General features: G+C 36.2%; 1 protein-coding gene across 1 annotated transcript; it reads right to left on the reverse strand.

Moving 5' to 3' along the window:
- Positions 1 to 71: 71 nt before the first annotated feature.
- LOC131903813 (vomeronasal type-2 receptor 116-like) lies at positions 72 to 17622 on the reverse strand. The gene is made up of 6 exons (XM_059254586.1): positions 17411 to 17622; positions 8140 to 8440; positions 6979 to 7785; positions 6031 to 6249; positions 4393 to 4516; positions 72 to 1000 (listed from the first exon to the last, which is right to left on the reverse strand). The coding sequence occupies exons 1-6, from the start codon at positions 17620 to 17622 to the stop codon at positions 72 to 74; spliced, it is 2592 nt and encodes an 863-aa protein (XP_059110569.1).
- Positions 17623 to 18118: the final 496 nt, after the last annotated feature.

The raw sequence follows: 18118 nt of genomic DNA on the forward strand, positions 1-18118 counted from the left end.
TCCGCCTGCCACTGCCTCCCAAGTGCTGGGATTAAAGGCATGCGCCACCACCGCCCGGCTTGAGTTTTGAACTAGGTTTTGAGAGGGTTATTGCTTCTAGAATGTGGCCTGTTCCTGATATGATGAACTGAGTTCTTATCTGGCCTTATTAAGATAATATAGCACTTAGGGACAAAAATGAAGCCAAGGAGGGCTGCACTAGAAGCCAAGATAGAGAAGACTTCCATAGCCACCATGACCTTCCCCTTGGTGCTGTGGTAGACAGGGAGGAATGTGATCCACACACAGAAGAACACCAGCATGCTGAAAGACAGGAACTTGGCTTCATTAAATGTGTCAGGCAGATTCCGTGACATGAAAGCCATACTAAAACCCCCAAGTGCCAAAAAGCAGAGATATCCAAGTATACCATGGAAGGCAAAATCTGAGCCTTTGTTACACATAAGGATGATATGTCCATGTTCAGCATGAGCATCTTGGTCAAGGAAGGGAGAAGATGTCCCTAGCCAGATTCCACAGAGGACAAGGTGGATCAGAGTACATATGGGAATGATGAAGTTCGGAGCCTTTGATATTATTAACCACCTCACCACTCTCCTTGGAAAAGTAACCTTGAAGGCAATAACCACAGTGATAGCTTTGGCCAACACAGTGGCAAGAGCCACAGTGAAAGCACCTCCAAATACCATCTGCTGCAGGATACAGGTTGGGGTGTTGGGATGGCCAATGAAGAGCAAGGCACATAGGAAACAGACAGTGAGTGTGATAAGCAATGTGTAACTAAGGGTCCTATTATTAGCTTTGACAATTGGAGTGTCTCTGTGCTTCACAAAGAGTCCAAGAACCACAGTTGTGAGTACAGAGAAGCACAGAGCTATGGTTGTGAGAGACATCCCCAAGGGGTCCTCATGGTTAAGAAAACTCACAGCTTTCTGGAGGCAGTGTTTCTTCTCTGTGTTTGCATAATGACTCTCTGGACACTTCATGCACTGATCCATACCTGATCAGAAATGAAGGTTGATAAGATAAAAAAAGGGAGGTTATGGAATCTACTTTTAAAAAGGAACTAATTGTTTTAAATAAGATAAGTGATGAAAATTTTTGGTCTGAGTTTATCAGATATTACTGGACAGGACATTGTTAATATACATAATGGAGTTTTTATTTAAATCTGTTAAATGTTAATGGACTAGACATTGTTAATGTAATCTTGACTGTGTATATTGTATATACTTACTGGATATAATTTTTCTTGTATTAGTTATAAGCTTTTTTAAATTTTAGACATAAAGAGAGGAAATGTGGTATTGTGTTCCCCCAAATATTGAGCACGCTAATAAACTAATCTGGGGTCAAAGACAGAGCAGCCACAATATTAAACATAAAGGATAAGCAGTGGTAGCACACACCTTTAATTCTAGCACTCCAGAGGCAGAAATCCATGTGTTCAAGGATACAGACAGGCATGGTGACTCATCATGCCTTTAATCCCAGAAAGCAAGTGATGGTAGAAAGCAGAAAGGTATATAAGGCGTGAGGACCAGAAACTAGAAGCATTTGGCCTGGTTTAGCATTTGGCTGGTTAAGCATTCAGACTTTCTAGCAGCAATTTTGCTGAGAACCATTGGGATGAGGACAGAGAAGCATCCAGTCTGGCAAACAAGACCAGCTAAGGATCCGGCAAGGTGAGGTAACTGTGGCTTGTTCTGTATCTCTGATCTTCCAGCTTCACCTCAAGGTTTGATATTATTAATAAGACTCTTTAAGATTCATGCTACAGAAGGTGAGATTTAATCCAAGCTGAAGTTATCCCTTTTATTCTAAGCCATTTTACTGTACTTTTTGACAGAATTGCTATCTACATCACTTTCCTTTTTTCTCAGGGACAAAGAAACACAAACTCTGTAGTGAACACTTTCATATTTATACCACCCAACTTCCTTATCTGATATTTCACTTATTATTTATGTGAACTTATAAAGTGTGTTGATCCAACTCAGCCCTCTTTCCTTTTGCTCCATTTCTCAATTTCTCCCAATTTTACTTCCCAACTTAATGTGCTCTCTTATCTCTTCTTTTTACATTTTAATACTCACTGAGTCTATTCAGTGATACTAGTATTTACATATTATGGGGGCAACACCTGGAATATGGGCAACATTTCAGAGTCCATAACCTTAAAGAAAAAGTGATGTTCCTCTTTTGGTAGTAGTTATCAATTACTAGTAGCTTCTCATACAATCCATCTTCTTTATAGTGACATAAATTAAGTACACCTTACACTTTTCTCTCTTATATACCTTCACGCCTCTTGTGCTATTGGTGTATCTCTTTTGGAAGTTATTAGAATACTGAATTACAATACATAAACATACTTTATTTTGGAAACCACATCATAAGTCATACCACATTATTAATTTGAATAGTGCAAAAGAAGGAGTATGCTCTTGAAATTATATTCATAAAATACACTTCTTAAACATAGGGTCTCAATTTTCTTATCATTATAAAATGCTTTCTGTTCTCAAATATTGACTCTTCTGTGTGGAAGCTTTAGTGAATAGGCATTACTACTTTGTAACAGGCTTGACTAGTACACTATTGAATAGTCGTCATTCCATTTGGGGAAAGGTCAGAACTATTGAGACAGTTTTAGGGTATGAAATAAAACAGTGTTATGATTTTGCTCTTGAAAATTCATAAAATTCATCTTGTATTTGAAGTACAAGAACAGTGATTTATGCATGCCATATTTCCACTGTCATTTTTTGTATGATTTTTAAAAGAAACTCATCACCAGATTTTCAATATTATTTTGTTGACAAATTTTATTAGCATATTATTGAATTCACTCTAGTAGAATAAAATTTATTTCTATATACCTTGTAAATAATGTTTTTTTCAGCTATTGTGACACATTGTTGTATCTGTTCTTCAGACCTACTTTCAAGTTATAACCTCAGGTTCTGTTATTTCCTTCTCTTTTATGTGGAGGTGTTCATTTTGTTTTAGTTTTCTAAGTTTTAATGGATGACTCACATGTATAACTCCATCCTTACTAAAGGCACATGATACATGTAATGAAAACTACTCTGTGTGTGCGTGTGTGTCTGTGTGTGTGTGTGTGAATATGTGCATGCATATTTACTAAAATTGTGTTTCTTTTGAATAACAGCTTGAGGGCACAGTCTTTTACATCTCAATGTGAGAAATCCATGAAAGAAGTTGCAGAAAGAATGTAAAAGTCAGAGGTCATGAACTACTTCAAGGGAATAGAAACTTCCAGACACAGCTGGGCAGTTGAATATATAAATTCAAAGTTTGATATCATGCATATAACATCTGAATGCTCAGGGCAGACAAAATATCATTACATATGGAGAGTTGGCATAAAGTATTACACTTAACTGAGAAGCTATTTGACCTCATAGCGGTAATAAGGGGAATACACTTCAAACTTTAAGAATGTGGCAATAGGAATTAGTCCATATTCCATCAGGGACTCCACTCCAAAGTGTATTTGGATAGCAGAAACTGAATTCAATGAGTTTTTCTTAATTTTTTTTAACAAGAGAGAAAAGAAGTTAGGTAGGAAAGTTGAAGATTTGGGAGGGTATGAATATGATCAAAATACATGGTATGAAATTCTCAAAGAATAGAAAACTTGCCAAAATTTCAAAATTGAAATAAACCTGTTCACAAATTTAGTAGTATGGAAATAGCAGCTTTTAAATATTGTCTTCCCAATTAAATATGCTGTGAATATGTTCAGGACCTCTTCTTCTAAATGGAGATTCTATATTCCATTGCAGCTCTTAGGTCTTGATACAACTCTCAGTAACAGACCATTGGAACTGCTTTGAGGATATTGTTTTATATACTGTTTCTCAGAATTGGAGCATAAAAATGGACATAATCCTATTCATTAAGGAAAATTGAAATTTTAGTTATGCTGTACAGTCAATAATTGTATAGTGGGGATATCAAACACAAATTGCTAATTTTCTGTTTGTGCTGGGAATAATCATTATTAAAATAACCTATCGTACATTTGGGTGAGTTCTAATCATTTTGAATTACAGTTAGGAAAACATCCATTTTGTGCACTTTATTACTATGTGTTAAATTATGTAGGGAATTAAAGCATATTGATTAGTACAAAGAAAGGGGGTTTCCTGCAGGAAAGAAGAGCTGAAGTTGATCATAAATGTAAATCAATTATAAATTTCAGTGCCTACTCTGCACTATTTCAAGACATGATGATGCACACTTCATATCCTAAATAAGAGAAGAAATAAATTTTTCTGAATTCTCTCTAGATATTTTTTAGTTTTTAAGATAATGCAGAATCCTGTAGAAATGTGGAACCATTTCGGTAAGATTTCTGCTTACCTGTCTCATTGGAAATCTCATTGTCTTCACAAGGAGTGCAATCATAGCAGCAAACAGCCTTGCCCTCTAGGGTAACTTTCCTGAATCCAGGACCACAGCTCTCACTGCACACAGACTGAGGAATATGAGAATAATGGGAGCAAAGTTAACAAATTCTCATGGTTAATTGAAAGTCTCAATAATATTTTTAATATTACATAATTAATTTGCAAGTTTTATTCTTATAAAAGTAGAAAAGGAATTTGAGCGTCTGTGATCTATACAAAATTGGGCTGAGGATTATCACGTTGTTAGACAGCTTGGATCATAATGAGGTAGGGACAAGTTTGATACAAAGGGGTCATAGAAGACATGACCTAGAAGGTCAAGTGGTCCTTCCAGATGGATCTTGTCTCTGTGCTTGCTTACTAATGCATTGAGAAACTTTTATTTCCACTATAATTGTAAATCTTGCTTGTCAACTTGACAGGACTTATAATCACCATGTAAACAAATTGTTGGGCATCCTTGTGAGTATTTTTAAAGAGAAGTTTAAAAGGTTCACTCTAAGAGTGAGCATCACCATTCTAGAGGCTGTTGTCTCAGAATTGAGAATAAGAAAAAGGTGATTCGTGGTCTTTACTTTTTTCTATTGACTGACAATATGATGTCATCAGGAACCTCATGCTCCTAGAGCAAAAAATTTCCAAAGATAAGAGCAGAAGGCTCATACTGCCAGCCAAAAGAAACACTTGCTTAAGTTACATTAGGTATGTATGTGTCTTCAGTAGCAGAACAAGAGATAACACACACATGAACGCTATAGTATTTTAATTCAAGGGGTGGATGAAAGAAAGAATAACTGTTTATCTTCTGTAATTTTAAGCATGGAATCAAGATGAACTACGCAAATTTTATATAGAGTGAAGGAATTCTAATAGAGACATTGTGTATTGGTTTGAAAGAAAAGTGGCAATTATAAACACAGATATGTGACTATTTCCTAAATGATGGTGTTATCTTGAGAGTTATTGCATCTTTGAGAGTTGCAGACTTATTGGCAGAATTATTTCAGTGTTAGGGGATTTTAAAAATTTATGAACCTCACCTACTTCTAGTATTCACTCTCTGCTTCCAGTGTGTGGACTGAGATATTTTGTTTCAGGTTCCTGCCTTTCTCTCCATGGATGTCACACACTGGCATGCCTCCTGAGTGTAAAGGACACTGGAAATTTCGGAACCATAATTCAGATAAACTCTTTTTCCCAACAGTCACTTCTGGTGATGGTGTGTGATCATAGCAAGAAAATATATCTTACTCAGTTTTCTGTTGTGAATGTAGAGATTTTCAACATCAGAGTGTCCCGTGAAACATTGAGGATTGCATATACCACTTCTCAGGTGTACTTAATTTGTGTCAAAGTGACAAAATTTAACCCATGCAACACTGAATATTAGCAGACATTTAAAGCTTAAAAACATCCTTTTTTAAGTATCAGGAGATGATAAAGCACTGTCTTCTAGTAGTTATTTTTTGTCTTTGTCTACTGGGAATTTTATTGTACTGGGATTTATTTTCAAAAGTAGAAGTTGTTATACTGGAGGATATATTTGTATTATTATGATAAGTTTAATGTATTGAGATAATATATTACCCACCTCTGAATATCTTTCTGGCCATTGTATCATCTTCTCAGATAAAGTCAACTGTTGACTCTGGGGAGCATTAGGCAAAAAATTTCCTACTTTCACTTTTAGTCCAAGACCCTTTGGAAAATTCCAAAAGTTGAGAATATCATACTTATCATCATCTAACTTCTGTTTCCATTCTAAAGCCATGTTGTCTCCTACATGGACATTCCTCAAGAAAGGATGAAGCTGAAAGTGATGCAAGAATATGTTTTAATGTAGGTCTGAGAGTTTGACCACCAATGGATTATAGAATAATTCTCAATGTTCATAATCTGTGGTGTAGGACACGATAATAATGTAGGTATCACTGAAGGACAGCAATGGTGACCTAAGTTAATGGGATACAATTCTACATCTGAGGAAGAGTCAGCCTCAAGAACATATTCTATACAAACTTAGGAATTGAATTGGTGAATATTGATTGAAGCAAATCTCAATTTCTTTAAAAGAAAGCTATACCCACTTACACACAGGGTTCATCCCAAAGTTCATTGAGTAAAATGTGGGTACTTATGACTAAATAGTAGATAAAAGAAATCATTTATGTACTAATAACTTGGGATAATGAGCTTTCATTGTTTCACTGAGAAAATTCTTAGGTTTCTGGTGTAATCATTACAGTGAAAAAATGTGCAGCTATTTGTGACACAATTGTTATATTCATTAAAATCATTTCCTCTTTGCCACTAGCTCCTTATTCCTCAGCAACATGAACAGAAAGATCTACACTGACCTGGAAGATAGGATAACACATGAAGAATCTCCTGTGGATGGATACACACATACACACATATATGTATGTATATATACATATACTATATGTAAAATACTGAAATATGTAATATCTAATTTGGTGGCTCTGAAGACTCAAAATTTCACATTGTTGATGCTCTTCTACAACGGAAGGGATATTACCTGCCAGGGGTAGAACACCATTTTTTCTCCATTTCCAAATTGTTGCATCTGTGTTTGCTGAAGACTCATCTCATGGAGACTGTGGGCCACAGCATATACAGCCTTGTATGTATTGTAGCTGTCTTCACTCATTACTATGTCAAACATATGTCTAGGCAGTAATTCCAAGGAAGCATTGGGTTGGCAGTTCTCCAAAAGATGACAATCAAGCTCTGAAAATGAGCACTTGAAGAACAAAAACCACAATTTAGGAAGGTAATTGTCTTCTGGGTATTTATAAGGATTAACTGTTTCGATAAATTTTTTAAATTCAGCCACCTGCTCATGGTGTTGAGAAAAAATGAGACTACCATGGAATGAATCCAGCAAGAAATAATCAGCGCTATTAGTAACATCCCACTCAGAGGTCATGACCCAGACTTTACTCGTCAAAATCTGTTGCCCTAGTTTGCTCATTAAACCTTGTAGTGAATCATTGTCACCATAAATGATGATAATATTGGCCAATGATTCCTGGATTATGCCAAAACTTTTCCAGTATTTATATGAAAATGAATTCCAGGTGCTTTGAATCATTTCAACAAAAGCTATGCAGACTTGATTTTTCTCCATATTTTCTCTGATATCTGCTAGAAATTGAGTCCCTCTGTGATCGTCTTGGATAAGCAGACCAACCCAGGACCAGCCTAAATGAAGCATCAAAGAGACCATGGCAAGAGACAGAGTGGTGCCTTGGGGGGCCATCTGGTACAGAGAAGTAAACTGACCTCGGTCACTGAAGATAGGCTCAAAAGGACCAACAGTGAACTGAAGAGAAAAAAAATGGAAACAAGAGAAAGAGCAATGGCATTATGCACAGTCCTTGTTCTGCAGAAACAGATGGAAATGGTTAGCACAATTATGGATTCACCCTGATTTTAAAGGCAAATTTTTGTGAGAGATGTTTTTAGAAAATTACTGGCCTATTTTCTATTTTTATTAATCTTCCTTGTCTACTCCAACCTCCCCCTTTTTTTCCCAGTGACAGAAATAGAGGTCCACTTCCAATTGTCTGGACAATTGTCATTGATATCTAACTAATCCAAATATACGTTTTTCCTATGGACACACCTCAAATGTTTGCAAAGGAGATCTGCATTTTTATCCCATACAACTCCTCACCTGTGGAAATTTGTAGAGCTGAAGCAGTGTTCCAATATGGGCTGATTTTGCCCATGATGGTCCTGTTATTGCAGCAATTGACTTTCTCTCCGTTACACAGTTATAATTACAGTGAAGCCTGCGAAGTCTAATCAGGCCTGTGAGCCAAAAAAGAGCATTCATAAGAATATTTTTCTCACTGTATGGGACATTATAGAAGTCAAATCCCAGAGATATGTTTGGTAAAAGATGAGGGTTCCTGTTGATCTCCTCAATGGCAAATACCAGGGCCAGAACCAACTGGTGTATTTTAAAATTATACCTGCAGAGATTGAATAAAAACATACCTGAGGAAATTACACACCACACAGAACTGCAGATTCCAACTACAAAGACTAAGGGACAGATTCCAGAATTTCTGGGTGCAGCTGGGTATTTCAGTGTTTATGGAAACTGCAATGCCTCTGTACATAAGCACAAAGTAGGAGAACTAAGCTTCTAATCTTGACTGAGACTAAAAGAAAGACGTTCAAGGCTTAAACATATCTCTGAATTTGCCTCCAGCCCTAGAACTTCCAGATGCCTCAAAACCTTTTCATTGCCAGTCCATGACACAAAAGACAAAGGATTTTTACCCAATGTTGGAAAGATAGAAATTCCCTGTGATACATCAGTCCAAATGATTGGACCCTGTAGCCATAGGATGGCCTATCTGTCAAATATGTGTGGAGAGTACTGCTAGCTTAATAAAATAATGCAATCAAGTTAAATGTGTTAAGATCTGATACACATAGTATCTAGGAAAAATGTGGTCTTCTACTCAGAAAAAAAATCTTCAATTGTTTAATGACTATTTGACCCAGTACAAGACTTTACTCCTGGCCCCAACTTGAGTTCAGTTTGTCATCAATCCAGCTATTCCTCTTGCCTGATGATGACCTACAGGGGCTCAAACAAGACTGTCAGCAGATGAAAGATGAAACCAGGAATGTGGGAGATGCAATACTTATTTTTAATAAAATTATTTGTGCCTAAACCAGGAACCTCCTCCAAGGTAGAGGAACTGATTGATCTAGACCAGTATCTCATATGGGGAAAAGGAAACTCCACTACTATATACATGGACCATCAGTTGATATGATTTTACAAGTGGGTATGTCAACTGTGTGATCTATAGAGAAAGATGGCTTCTCACTGCTGGAAAAAAGGACATTAAAAAATCTTGGCCCTCCTACAAGCTATGTGGCTTCCCCTAGAAATTGCTATCCTCCATGGGCACACAGTTTAACTCACTGTCTGACAGATGACACTAAAACTTATTGATGTTCTGATGACACATACCACTAACCAGTGCTACCTGAGACTGCAGGGTAAAGAAAAATGGTCAGTACAAAACTATATGTAGTCAGGTGATTTCCTATGTCCGGGCTTGATGGCAGTTGGGACAAATCTCTCCCACTTGCATCCCCAGGTAAACACATAGAGGCTTATAATTAATCTGTGGCTTTACCCACGTCCCATTAAATGTTGCTCCTTGAGTGGCTCACTGGTGTCTCTCCCTGCCTTCTTCCTGTCTCTCTCTTTGAATTTCCTGCTGACTCTAAGCTGCTTTGCCATAAGACAAATGGCTTTATTTATCAACCAATCAGAGCAACAAGTATTTGCATTGCACAGAAAGACACTCCTCCATCACCTATGTGTTGATGGAAGGTACCAGAGGAAAAGTTCATTTTCTCAGAAAGGACTGGCTGGATTCTGGTAACAAACCTTCACCAGGTTATTCCCCTGGGTACCACAAAACTTTCTGAGTTGTTCAGACCAAGGTATGTTATAGCTATACTCGGCACACTACCATGGCATATCTCAGCGATATACCAGGATTGTGTTAAAAGTAAATCTAAAACAGAGAGTCCTTACCCAGGAAGGGATCCAAATGAAAGAACAACACCCTGTCAAATGTTGGAAAAACTGACTTCAACCAAGATCTGCCTTGCTGGGGAAGAGAAAAATACTTGCAACTTTCTTAAAGATACCGTTTTTGAGTGGTTAGAAGTGTTCCCCAAATAGACTAAAAGTGTTCAAATAGTAGCTAAAAAGCTCAGGCATAAATGGGTGCTCCAATTTGGCTTCCTTCTAGCAATAGGGTCCAACAATATCCTGATTTTCATAACCCAAACCCTCTTAATTAATAGCTATGGTTTTAGACATAGAGCAGAAACTTCACTGTGTATCTGGACCTCAGAGTTCTGAGCTGGCAGAAAGAATGAACAGGACATCAAGTGAAACTCCAACAAAATTCTCATTAGAGTCCAGGAAAAGATGGATAGGCTTCCTCCTTTACTGTGCCTCAGTTTACTGTTCCCCATATAGGGAGGGATTAAATATCTATGAGATTATATTTGGAAGAATTCCACACCTGCTTCCCAGGCTCAGAGACAAGCAGTTGACAAAATTCTTTAATCATTCCTTTATCAAGTCATTAAAGGCCATCCAGTTCTCCACACAGGCTATTCACTGAATTATCTGAGATACTCAGCCATCTTCTGTGTCCACCACCAATTTCACCTTGCTTAAGTAGAGTGATATCCTCTGTGTCAAGTGAGTAGCCAAAGGGACACTGGAGCTAATCTGTTAAGGACCCTACAAGGTCATTCTCTCCACTTCTCTGGTGGTGATTGTAGGTGCTGTTACATCACAGACCCATCACACCCAGATAAAGAAAATGGAAGCCACAGATGCTATTCTCAAATGGAATGTCTCTGAACTACGGGTCCATTAATAATAAGGTTTCATTGATCCCCAGGTTCTTGCACTCCCTGCTCTTATACCTCTTACTGAATCTTGTGTTTTTCACTATGGCTATGAACACAGGGTCACAGTCCAAGGCTCACTGCTCTCAGAGCTGGACTGAAGATTGAGGATGACAGATACATGGAAGGTATTATCTGATGTGACTACAGATCAGCAGCCTTTATCTCATCTTGACCTTTACTTGCTGATGCCTACTTTAAGTGTTTGGCTGTACTGGAGAAATGAAGGACGTGAGAGTTTATCTTTTTAGAGAGTAATACAGAGTTTATGATTCCCTGCATTCCCTGTGGCTTTGTCTCCTAGTTGCCAGCATCAAGGAGGTTTCCATTGTAAAACTGCAGAGTCCTAAAAAGATTGATTTAAAAAGATTGTGGTCTTTGGGAAATAGGAATAACCTAAGAAATCAGACTCTATTCTGCAGGTGGGACCTTAGTATAGAGTTATATCATTCCCATTCAAAATCAGCCAGAATTACTGGTTATGCTTAGACCATGCCCTCATACTACATAGGAATATGAATTAAACAGACTGTCAGCCCATTGACTGACATACTTACAGTGACTGGGGGTAGCCTTAATTAACATTAGGAGACGTACAAAGGACAAAGAAATCTAAAATCCCAAATTTTTAACCTACACACTTTTCCTTATTTTGATAGCTGATATTCAGCCTAATGGGATGATGTATTATATATATATATATATATAACTTGGCCTCTGGGACTACTTGGTGGACATATAGTAATGGTTTGACTCAATGGCTCTTCTAATTGTTTCCAAACTTGGAAGATATGTTGATCAGAACTTAGAGGCATTAAAAGTTCATGTTTCTGAATTAAAACTGATCAGGAAAAATTAGAGAAATTCTTGGCATGGTTGTGAAAATGTTTGCTCTCCTGGCAAACTACTCTGCTATCAGCACTGGGTTGGAATCTAACTCTCATTGTGATTGGATCATAAACTAAAATAGTCATGATTGGGCTCATTCCTTGAGAACAGTGGTGAATGTGGCAGTGCCCTAGTGCTTAGTAGGCCTCCAGAGCTTAGCACAACTGACTGGATGGTGGAAGTGCCATTCAGCTTGTAAAGCTCAGCAAATGGACATGCTTTTTGCTTCTGTAGTTCCAATTCTTGCTAACTGTTCTTGTTAACTGATGCATTTTAATACAGAACATATTTTTGTACTTAAAAGCTCGTCCTGAGAAAGTCTCCATGCAACCCTGGGATTCTGATCACCCAGTATAGTTGCAGGATGGTTAAGAAAGGTTTTCTATTGGCTTAAATCATGTTCCAAAATTCTTCTCTGGTGAGTACCTTAAACACTAAATTGTACACATTAAACCAGGAATATTAATTAGTTGACATCATCCGGTTATGAGCCCTACAAGACTCAAAAATAACTGACCTAACAAGATAAGCCCTATGATGCAATAGCAAAAGAAATGTTACATGAATATTCAAATGATTTTCTGTTTGGATCGAGGGCATGTTCCATGAGAAGAAATTCATTCATAGCATGGTTATTTGGAACACAAAAGAGACCATGAGCCCAAGGAGAGAATATAATAATATTATTCTGCTAAATGTGCATAGAATTAGCATGAATACTAATAATTTATTTGTCAAACCATAGATGAGAACATTGATCCATTTTTTTTTGTCACAGAAACCTCTCCTGGTAGGTGTAAATTAACAGAGACCTTCAAATGATCATTTTGGAGAGAATGAGGCAATGGATAATGCTGAGCTTCAGATGAGGAACACACATTATTCTCAGGCACAGAAATCTCAATGATCTTCCAGAGATTGTAGATAATTAAAAAAAAAAAACATTATTTTCCAGAAAGAACAGAGTAATTGTAGATACAAATGCATAGTATCAGTGGCACCCGAGCTGCAAAAGTTCATGCTAGAAAAAAAAAAAAACCTCAAGCATAGAGAAGAGGGTTTTGTGTGAAATCACACCACCATCCGTGGGGATTTTGTACTTGATAGCTTTTTTTGATTGTCGGTTATAATCAAAGCTTTGAACTCCAGTAGGTTAACCACAGTCCAGAGAAGTCTCAAGTTTTATGAGTAATACAACAATATAGACAGGACTCTTTGGGTAAAAAGAAGAAATGTCAAATTGGGTGAACAAGAGGTTAGTATAAAGGAGCACATACGGAAGGAGTTAGGGGAGGAGTGAATGTAATCAAAACACACTGTACTTAAGTTCTCAATTAATTCATGAAAGCATTTAAAAACCATCAAGAAAGCAGCCAGACACACCAAAATGATAAATAAAGAAAGGCATGTACTGGAAGGGAAATGAGCACAAAAGTCCTTAATAGTGAAAACCAAGAAAAATAGTGGAAACCAAGAAAAATAGTGGAAACCAAGTTTTCTTTTCTAACAGAAAGATTTGAATGTGTGTGTACATACAATGCATGCATTTTAAGAATTTCTTACATGTATGTAGTCTTCTGAGCACATTATAATCAAAATCCCTGTTATATTTTCCATGAAAATACAGCAGAGGTGCTCAAAGCCTATAACCACTAAGCAATGATAAGGGGATGAAAACTTTAATCACAAAATGTGATCAGTATTTGTTAGATCTCTGCTTTTTTCTATATATAGAACATCAAAAATTATGTCAACTTCATATATGATACTAAAATGTGGGATTTTTTACTTGAATGCTTTATTATTAGATTTTTAAAATGAAAAAGCACCAAGATAGGTCTGGAGTATATCATATTAGTTTCTTGGAAGAGGACAATGGGAGAGAGAAGAAAGACAGCCATGCTTAAGTACTTGAGTTCAGCAAACTTGGAGGTCAGACAGAGATGGAGAAGCCACATTGCAGGGAAAATGGCTTCAGAGAAAGAGAAAGGAAGCCCAAGATATCACAGAAGCATAGTGAGGATCTGTCCAGAACACAAAAGAATGAAATAGAAAGAAAAAAATGAACCAAGGAAAGTTATGACATACTCGAGTACATAAATGTTGTGATCTGGATATTCACTATTGTTATACACAAGAAAGTTTAATCCTATCTCCTATATAGTAGTTAAAATGATTTTGGATTTTAATATGTTTCATGCACATTAATTTTTAAAAATTTTGACTAATGTGAAAAACTTAAAAATTGGCAAAAATGGTGACAAAAAATACAAGATTCTGTCTCTTCAAAAATGTATTTTAGTAGCCTATGATGTGCAATATTGTCACTGGATGACAGCTGTAGATGATGGACAGACATATTGAAAGGTTTAGAAATCTGAGAATGTGTTGTAGGAACTATTGTCCATGCATTTCATAATTTCCACTGGAAATTAGAGATGTCATTATTTATTTGTTCAATTACATTAGATATAAGAGTGACATTGGATAATTTAACATTTATTAATCTTATTAGACAGTCTAAAATGGTCTGAATTATTACTGAATGTGAATACAGTGATAGATAGTCACATATATTTCTGCACGTGACACACTGAGGTAAATATTACAAGAATTCCCATAGTGCTAACAATGACAATCATCAGTACTCACTTCTGCAAGAATCCAAAAAACATTCTTACACCAGGTAGACTTGTGTGTCTCTGATTAGCTGTATGTGTGTTTCTTGCTGTGTTGTAAAATACTGTAGCAGATTACACATTCTTTGTGAAACATCCTAAGAAAAGGGGAGCTACCAAATAAGATCTCCATGCTAATGAAAAGTATCAAGTGAGGATAAACAAAGCACAGTGGCTACAAGAGAATGGACACCAAAGAAGGGCTTTCTAATAAATTAATGCAGTCCACATAGACCTTCATACAAGGATGTAGAGAGCATTCAAAATTCACTGTGCCCATATGAAGAGAAAAGGCCACAGAGCTTCAATTCATGGAAATAGAGATCAATTATGAGACCATAGGCAGCAATGGAGGGAAGAGCTCAGAATCATGATATAGATAGGCATCAAGATATTTTCACTGCTAATACACCAAAAGAAGACAGATTGTGAGGAAACATGAAAGCTGACTTTACTATCTGAGTTATGCTCCAGACAATTGATAGTTATTTCTCTTTATTGCTTTTTTTCAATTCCTCAAAAATACAATGTACATATATTTATGTGTATATGGTGCTACTCTTAACTATTTGTCTTGAACAAGATAATAAAAGCATTTATTGCTATTATTAAAAAGGAGTGTTGATAAATCTTGGTCATTCCAAGTTAGGTTATTTCTTTGAAAATTTTTACATTTTATAATTAAAGTCTTAACCTGAAAGTTTCATGAACATGACTGTCTAAATAATCTAAATGATATGAAGTAAAAAGACAATAATAGATATTCCAAAGTAGTTGGGAGAAAGATCAAAGGGTCTTATTTCTATACAAAAAACTAGAGGCAACTGAGGAATATCAAAAGTCAGAGATAATCTTCTACAGGGAAAAGCAAAGCCATCGAATATCCAATAGCAAATGGTCATCCTCAAAACTATGCATAGGAGTATATTTATGTAGACTGACCTGTTTGTAGTTAGGAATATATATGTATATACATATATACATATATGTACATATATATATATATGTGTGTGTGTGTGTGTGTGTGTGTGTGTGTGTGTGTGTGTGTGTACTCACATATGGTTTTGTGAGTCCATAAGTTTGGAAGGGAGAAAGAAGAGTTATGTGACAAAGTTTGGAGGTAAGAAAGGAAAAGAGAAATACTCCAATTATATTACAATTTCAAAAATAAATGAAGAAATAAAAATTTTTAAAACAAGCATCCCGCTGAAAAATATTTTAGAATAAGCTGCAAGGAAACGTTTTTTGATTTTGGTGTGTGAAACTGCATACAAAAGGGCATATATTTATAGTAGAGGAGAAAAACTGCTAACATCCAAATTGTAAAGGATAATATTCATATGACACATGGATTTTTGTCACATTATTAACATAAAACATGTTTCGAGATTGGGGTAATCTACTTTGACATATCTAGTCAACCACAATTTAAAGTCAATGGGATAGACATGTTCTTCATCTCACACATTTCTAGAGACAGTACCAATTTTAATTTGGAAGGATAACAGGATTTGTCATATGGAAAAAAATATAGTTCACGTAGGGCAAAAACCTAGCACTGAGTATCTGATGAGTTTGATGTCGACACACATATGGTGGGAGGTTAAGTTGTCCTTCCACAGATGATCTCTCACCTGCATGTGAGACCTGAGGCATGAGTGTGCATGGACCCACACAAAAATTTTGGTAAAAATGCCTTGCAAAGACTGTATCATGTGCAGTCCAATAGACTAAGTCATGTTTCCTCAAAAGAATACTTACATTAATCTGGAAATTGATATATAATTTTATGTTTTTATATCATAACATCTGAATAGTTATAATAACCCTAAAGTAAAATCTGTTTCAAAATTTAGACCACACAAAAACCATTGTAGTGAAGCAAAATTCCTGCCCATAGCTAATATGATTTGTAATCTTGATAATTAAGATGATCATTTCTAGGCATGTAAAATTCTATGCATGAAAAGAGACAAAGAAACTTACATAGCAGATATTCCCTCTTTGAAAACATATATGCACTCTCTCAGTGTAATAAAGGATGTAATCAGAAGCCTTACAAAATAGTTTTAGCTTTGAGATAAATACACTTCTTGTTCCCCAGCTTGTATGAAAAATTAGGAAAGGTATTTTACAATGGAAGATTTTGAGGGAGGAATGGGAAGGGAGAAAGACACACATATTACTCTTTTTAGTAACAAAAATAATTTGCTACCACAAACTTAATTTTATTTCTGACTTAGTAAGAAACAAACCGAAGTGGCCACAATCTTGTCAATGTGTCTTATGACCACATCCATGAAAATGAAATTAAAAACTTGTTAGAAATGCATAGGAAGACATGTAAAAGAGAAAAATGCTTCTAGTAGTAAAATATTAGTAAATAATTTAACTAAAAAACTTTGAAGACAAGCATAGCTGTTTTGATGACAAGAAACTAATGCCAACATCTAAATCTGACACCCTTACTGCTAAATCAGTGGTATGTAGCAGATGCAAACTTGTTACTCAACCATCTCATCACTCCATAGTAACAACTTTTGGTGGCATCACCTCTTTTTACACGAGTACAAATAGACTTCTAGACTGTACTGAAGAGCCAGGTAAACTTTGGTGAAACCATCCTCCCTCTGAGACCTAATATGAGAAACATGTGGCTGTAAAGGAATAGCCAAGGAAGATCCAATCTTTCAATTGTTATATTTGGAAACAAAAATCAATAAACAAACAAGCAACTTATTGTATCATCTTTAAGAATAGAAAATAAATGAAGAGTAACATACAATTAAATAAGGAATTTTGGATTAGAAGAGGGTTTTTCATGATAAAAATCTGCATAGGAGCTTGAATACACATATCACCTGGGTCATTTGTAACATGAAATCTGAAACAGCATAAATGAACAACAACACTTACTGTATGTGAAAGTCGATGTAAACGTTTGGCAGATAAGGATGTGGAACTTTGTTTACTGTGTACACAGTATGAACTGGGAGAAATACACCAATGGTTACATTTCCTTCATGGTGAAAATCTTCTTTGATTCTGATATAACACTCAGAGGAGTTATAGGCATATGCTTGACTGTGATTAAACAAAATCCTGATAATAATAAAAAAAGAAAACATCCCACCAACACACATGTCTGCTCAGACATAAATCTGATGGATCCAGATATAACAGTGTCCTGCAGGTTTATAATTAGCTCAAGTGTTTGTGACCATATGCGCTTCTAACTTTGTTGATGACTGAGGCTGTCATAGTAACCCAGAGATCTGTCACACTCTGAGCATTTTCTTATACCTCCTCCACTGCCACTGAGAATTCTGGAACTCTTTCTGCCCTTGGGCTATGCATCTGAGGCCCTGTATTCAGGTGAAAAATAAGCTGGAAAATACGTTTATAGATTTTCTTCTGCACCCGTAGGCAACATGATTTCATCTAAAACAACAGGCAGTAAGAGCTCAGGGATGAACTTCTCATTGGATAATTTGGTCACAAGAATGAAGCAAGAAACTTTTCATCTGAAAACAACTGAGATTGTTGTTAACAATCTACATCAGAGGATGATATTCCAAGTGTAATGGATAGAGAAATGGCCAAAATCCCATGATGGGCAAAATG

The sequence above is a fragment of the Peromyscus eremicus genome, chromosome 1, assembly GCF_949786415.1.
Source record: "Peromyscus eremicus chromosome 1, PerEre_H2_v1, whole genome shotgun sequence".
In the NCBI taxonomy this organism is placed as follows: Eukaryota; Metazoa; Chordata; class Mammalia; order Rodentia; family Cricetidae; genus Peromyscus; species Peromyscus eremicus.

Coding starts and splice junctions, on each gene's coding strand:
- LOC131903813 (XM_059254586.1), bottom strand. CDS start 17,622: ATGTTTTCTTTTTTTATTATTATCAGGATTTTGTTTAATCACAGTCAA. Junction 8,441..17,410: donor TACATCGACTTTCACATACA/GTAAGTGTTGTT, acceptor CAATCTCTGCAG/GTATAATTTTAAAATACACC. Junction 7,786..8,139: donor AGCTCTACAAATTTCCACAG/GTGAGGAGTTGT, acceptor TTTTCTCTTCAG/TTCACTGTTGGTCCTTTTGA.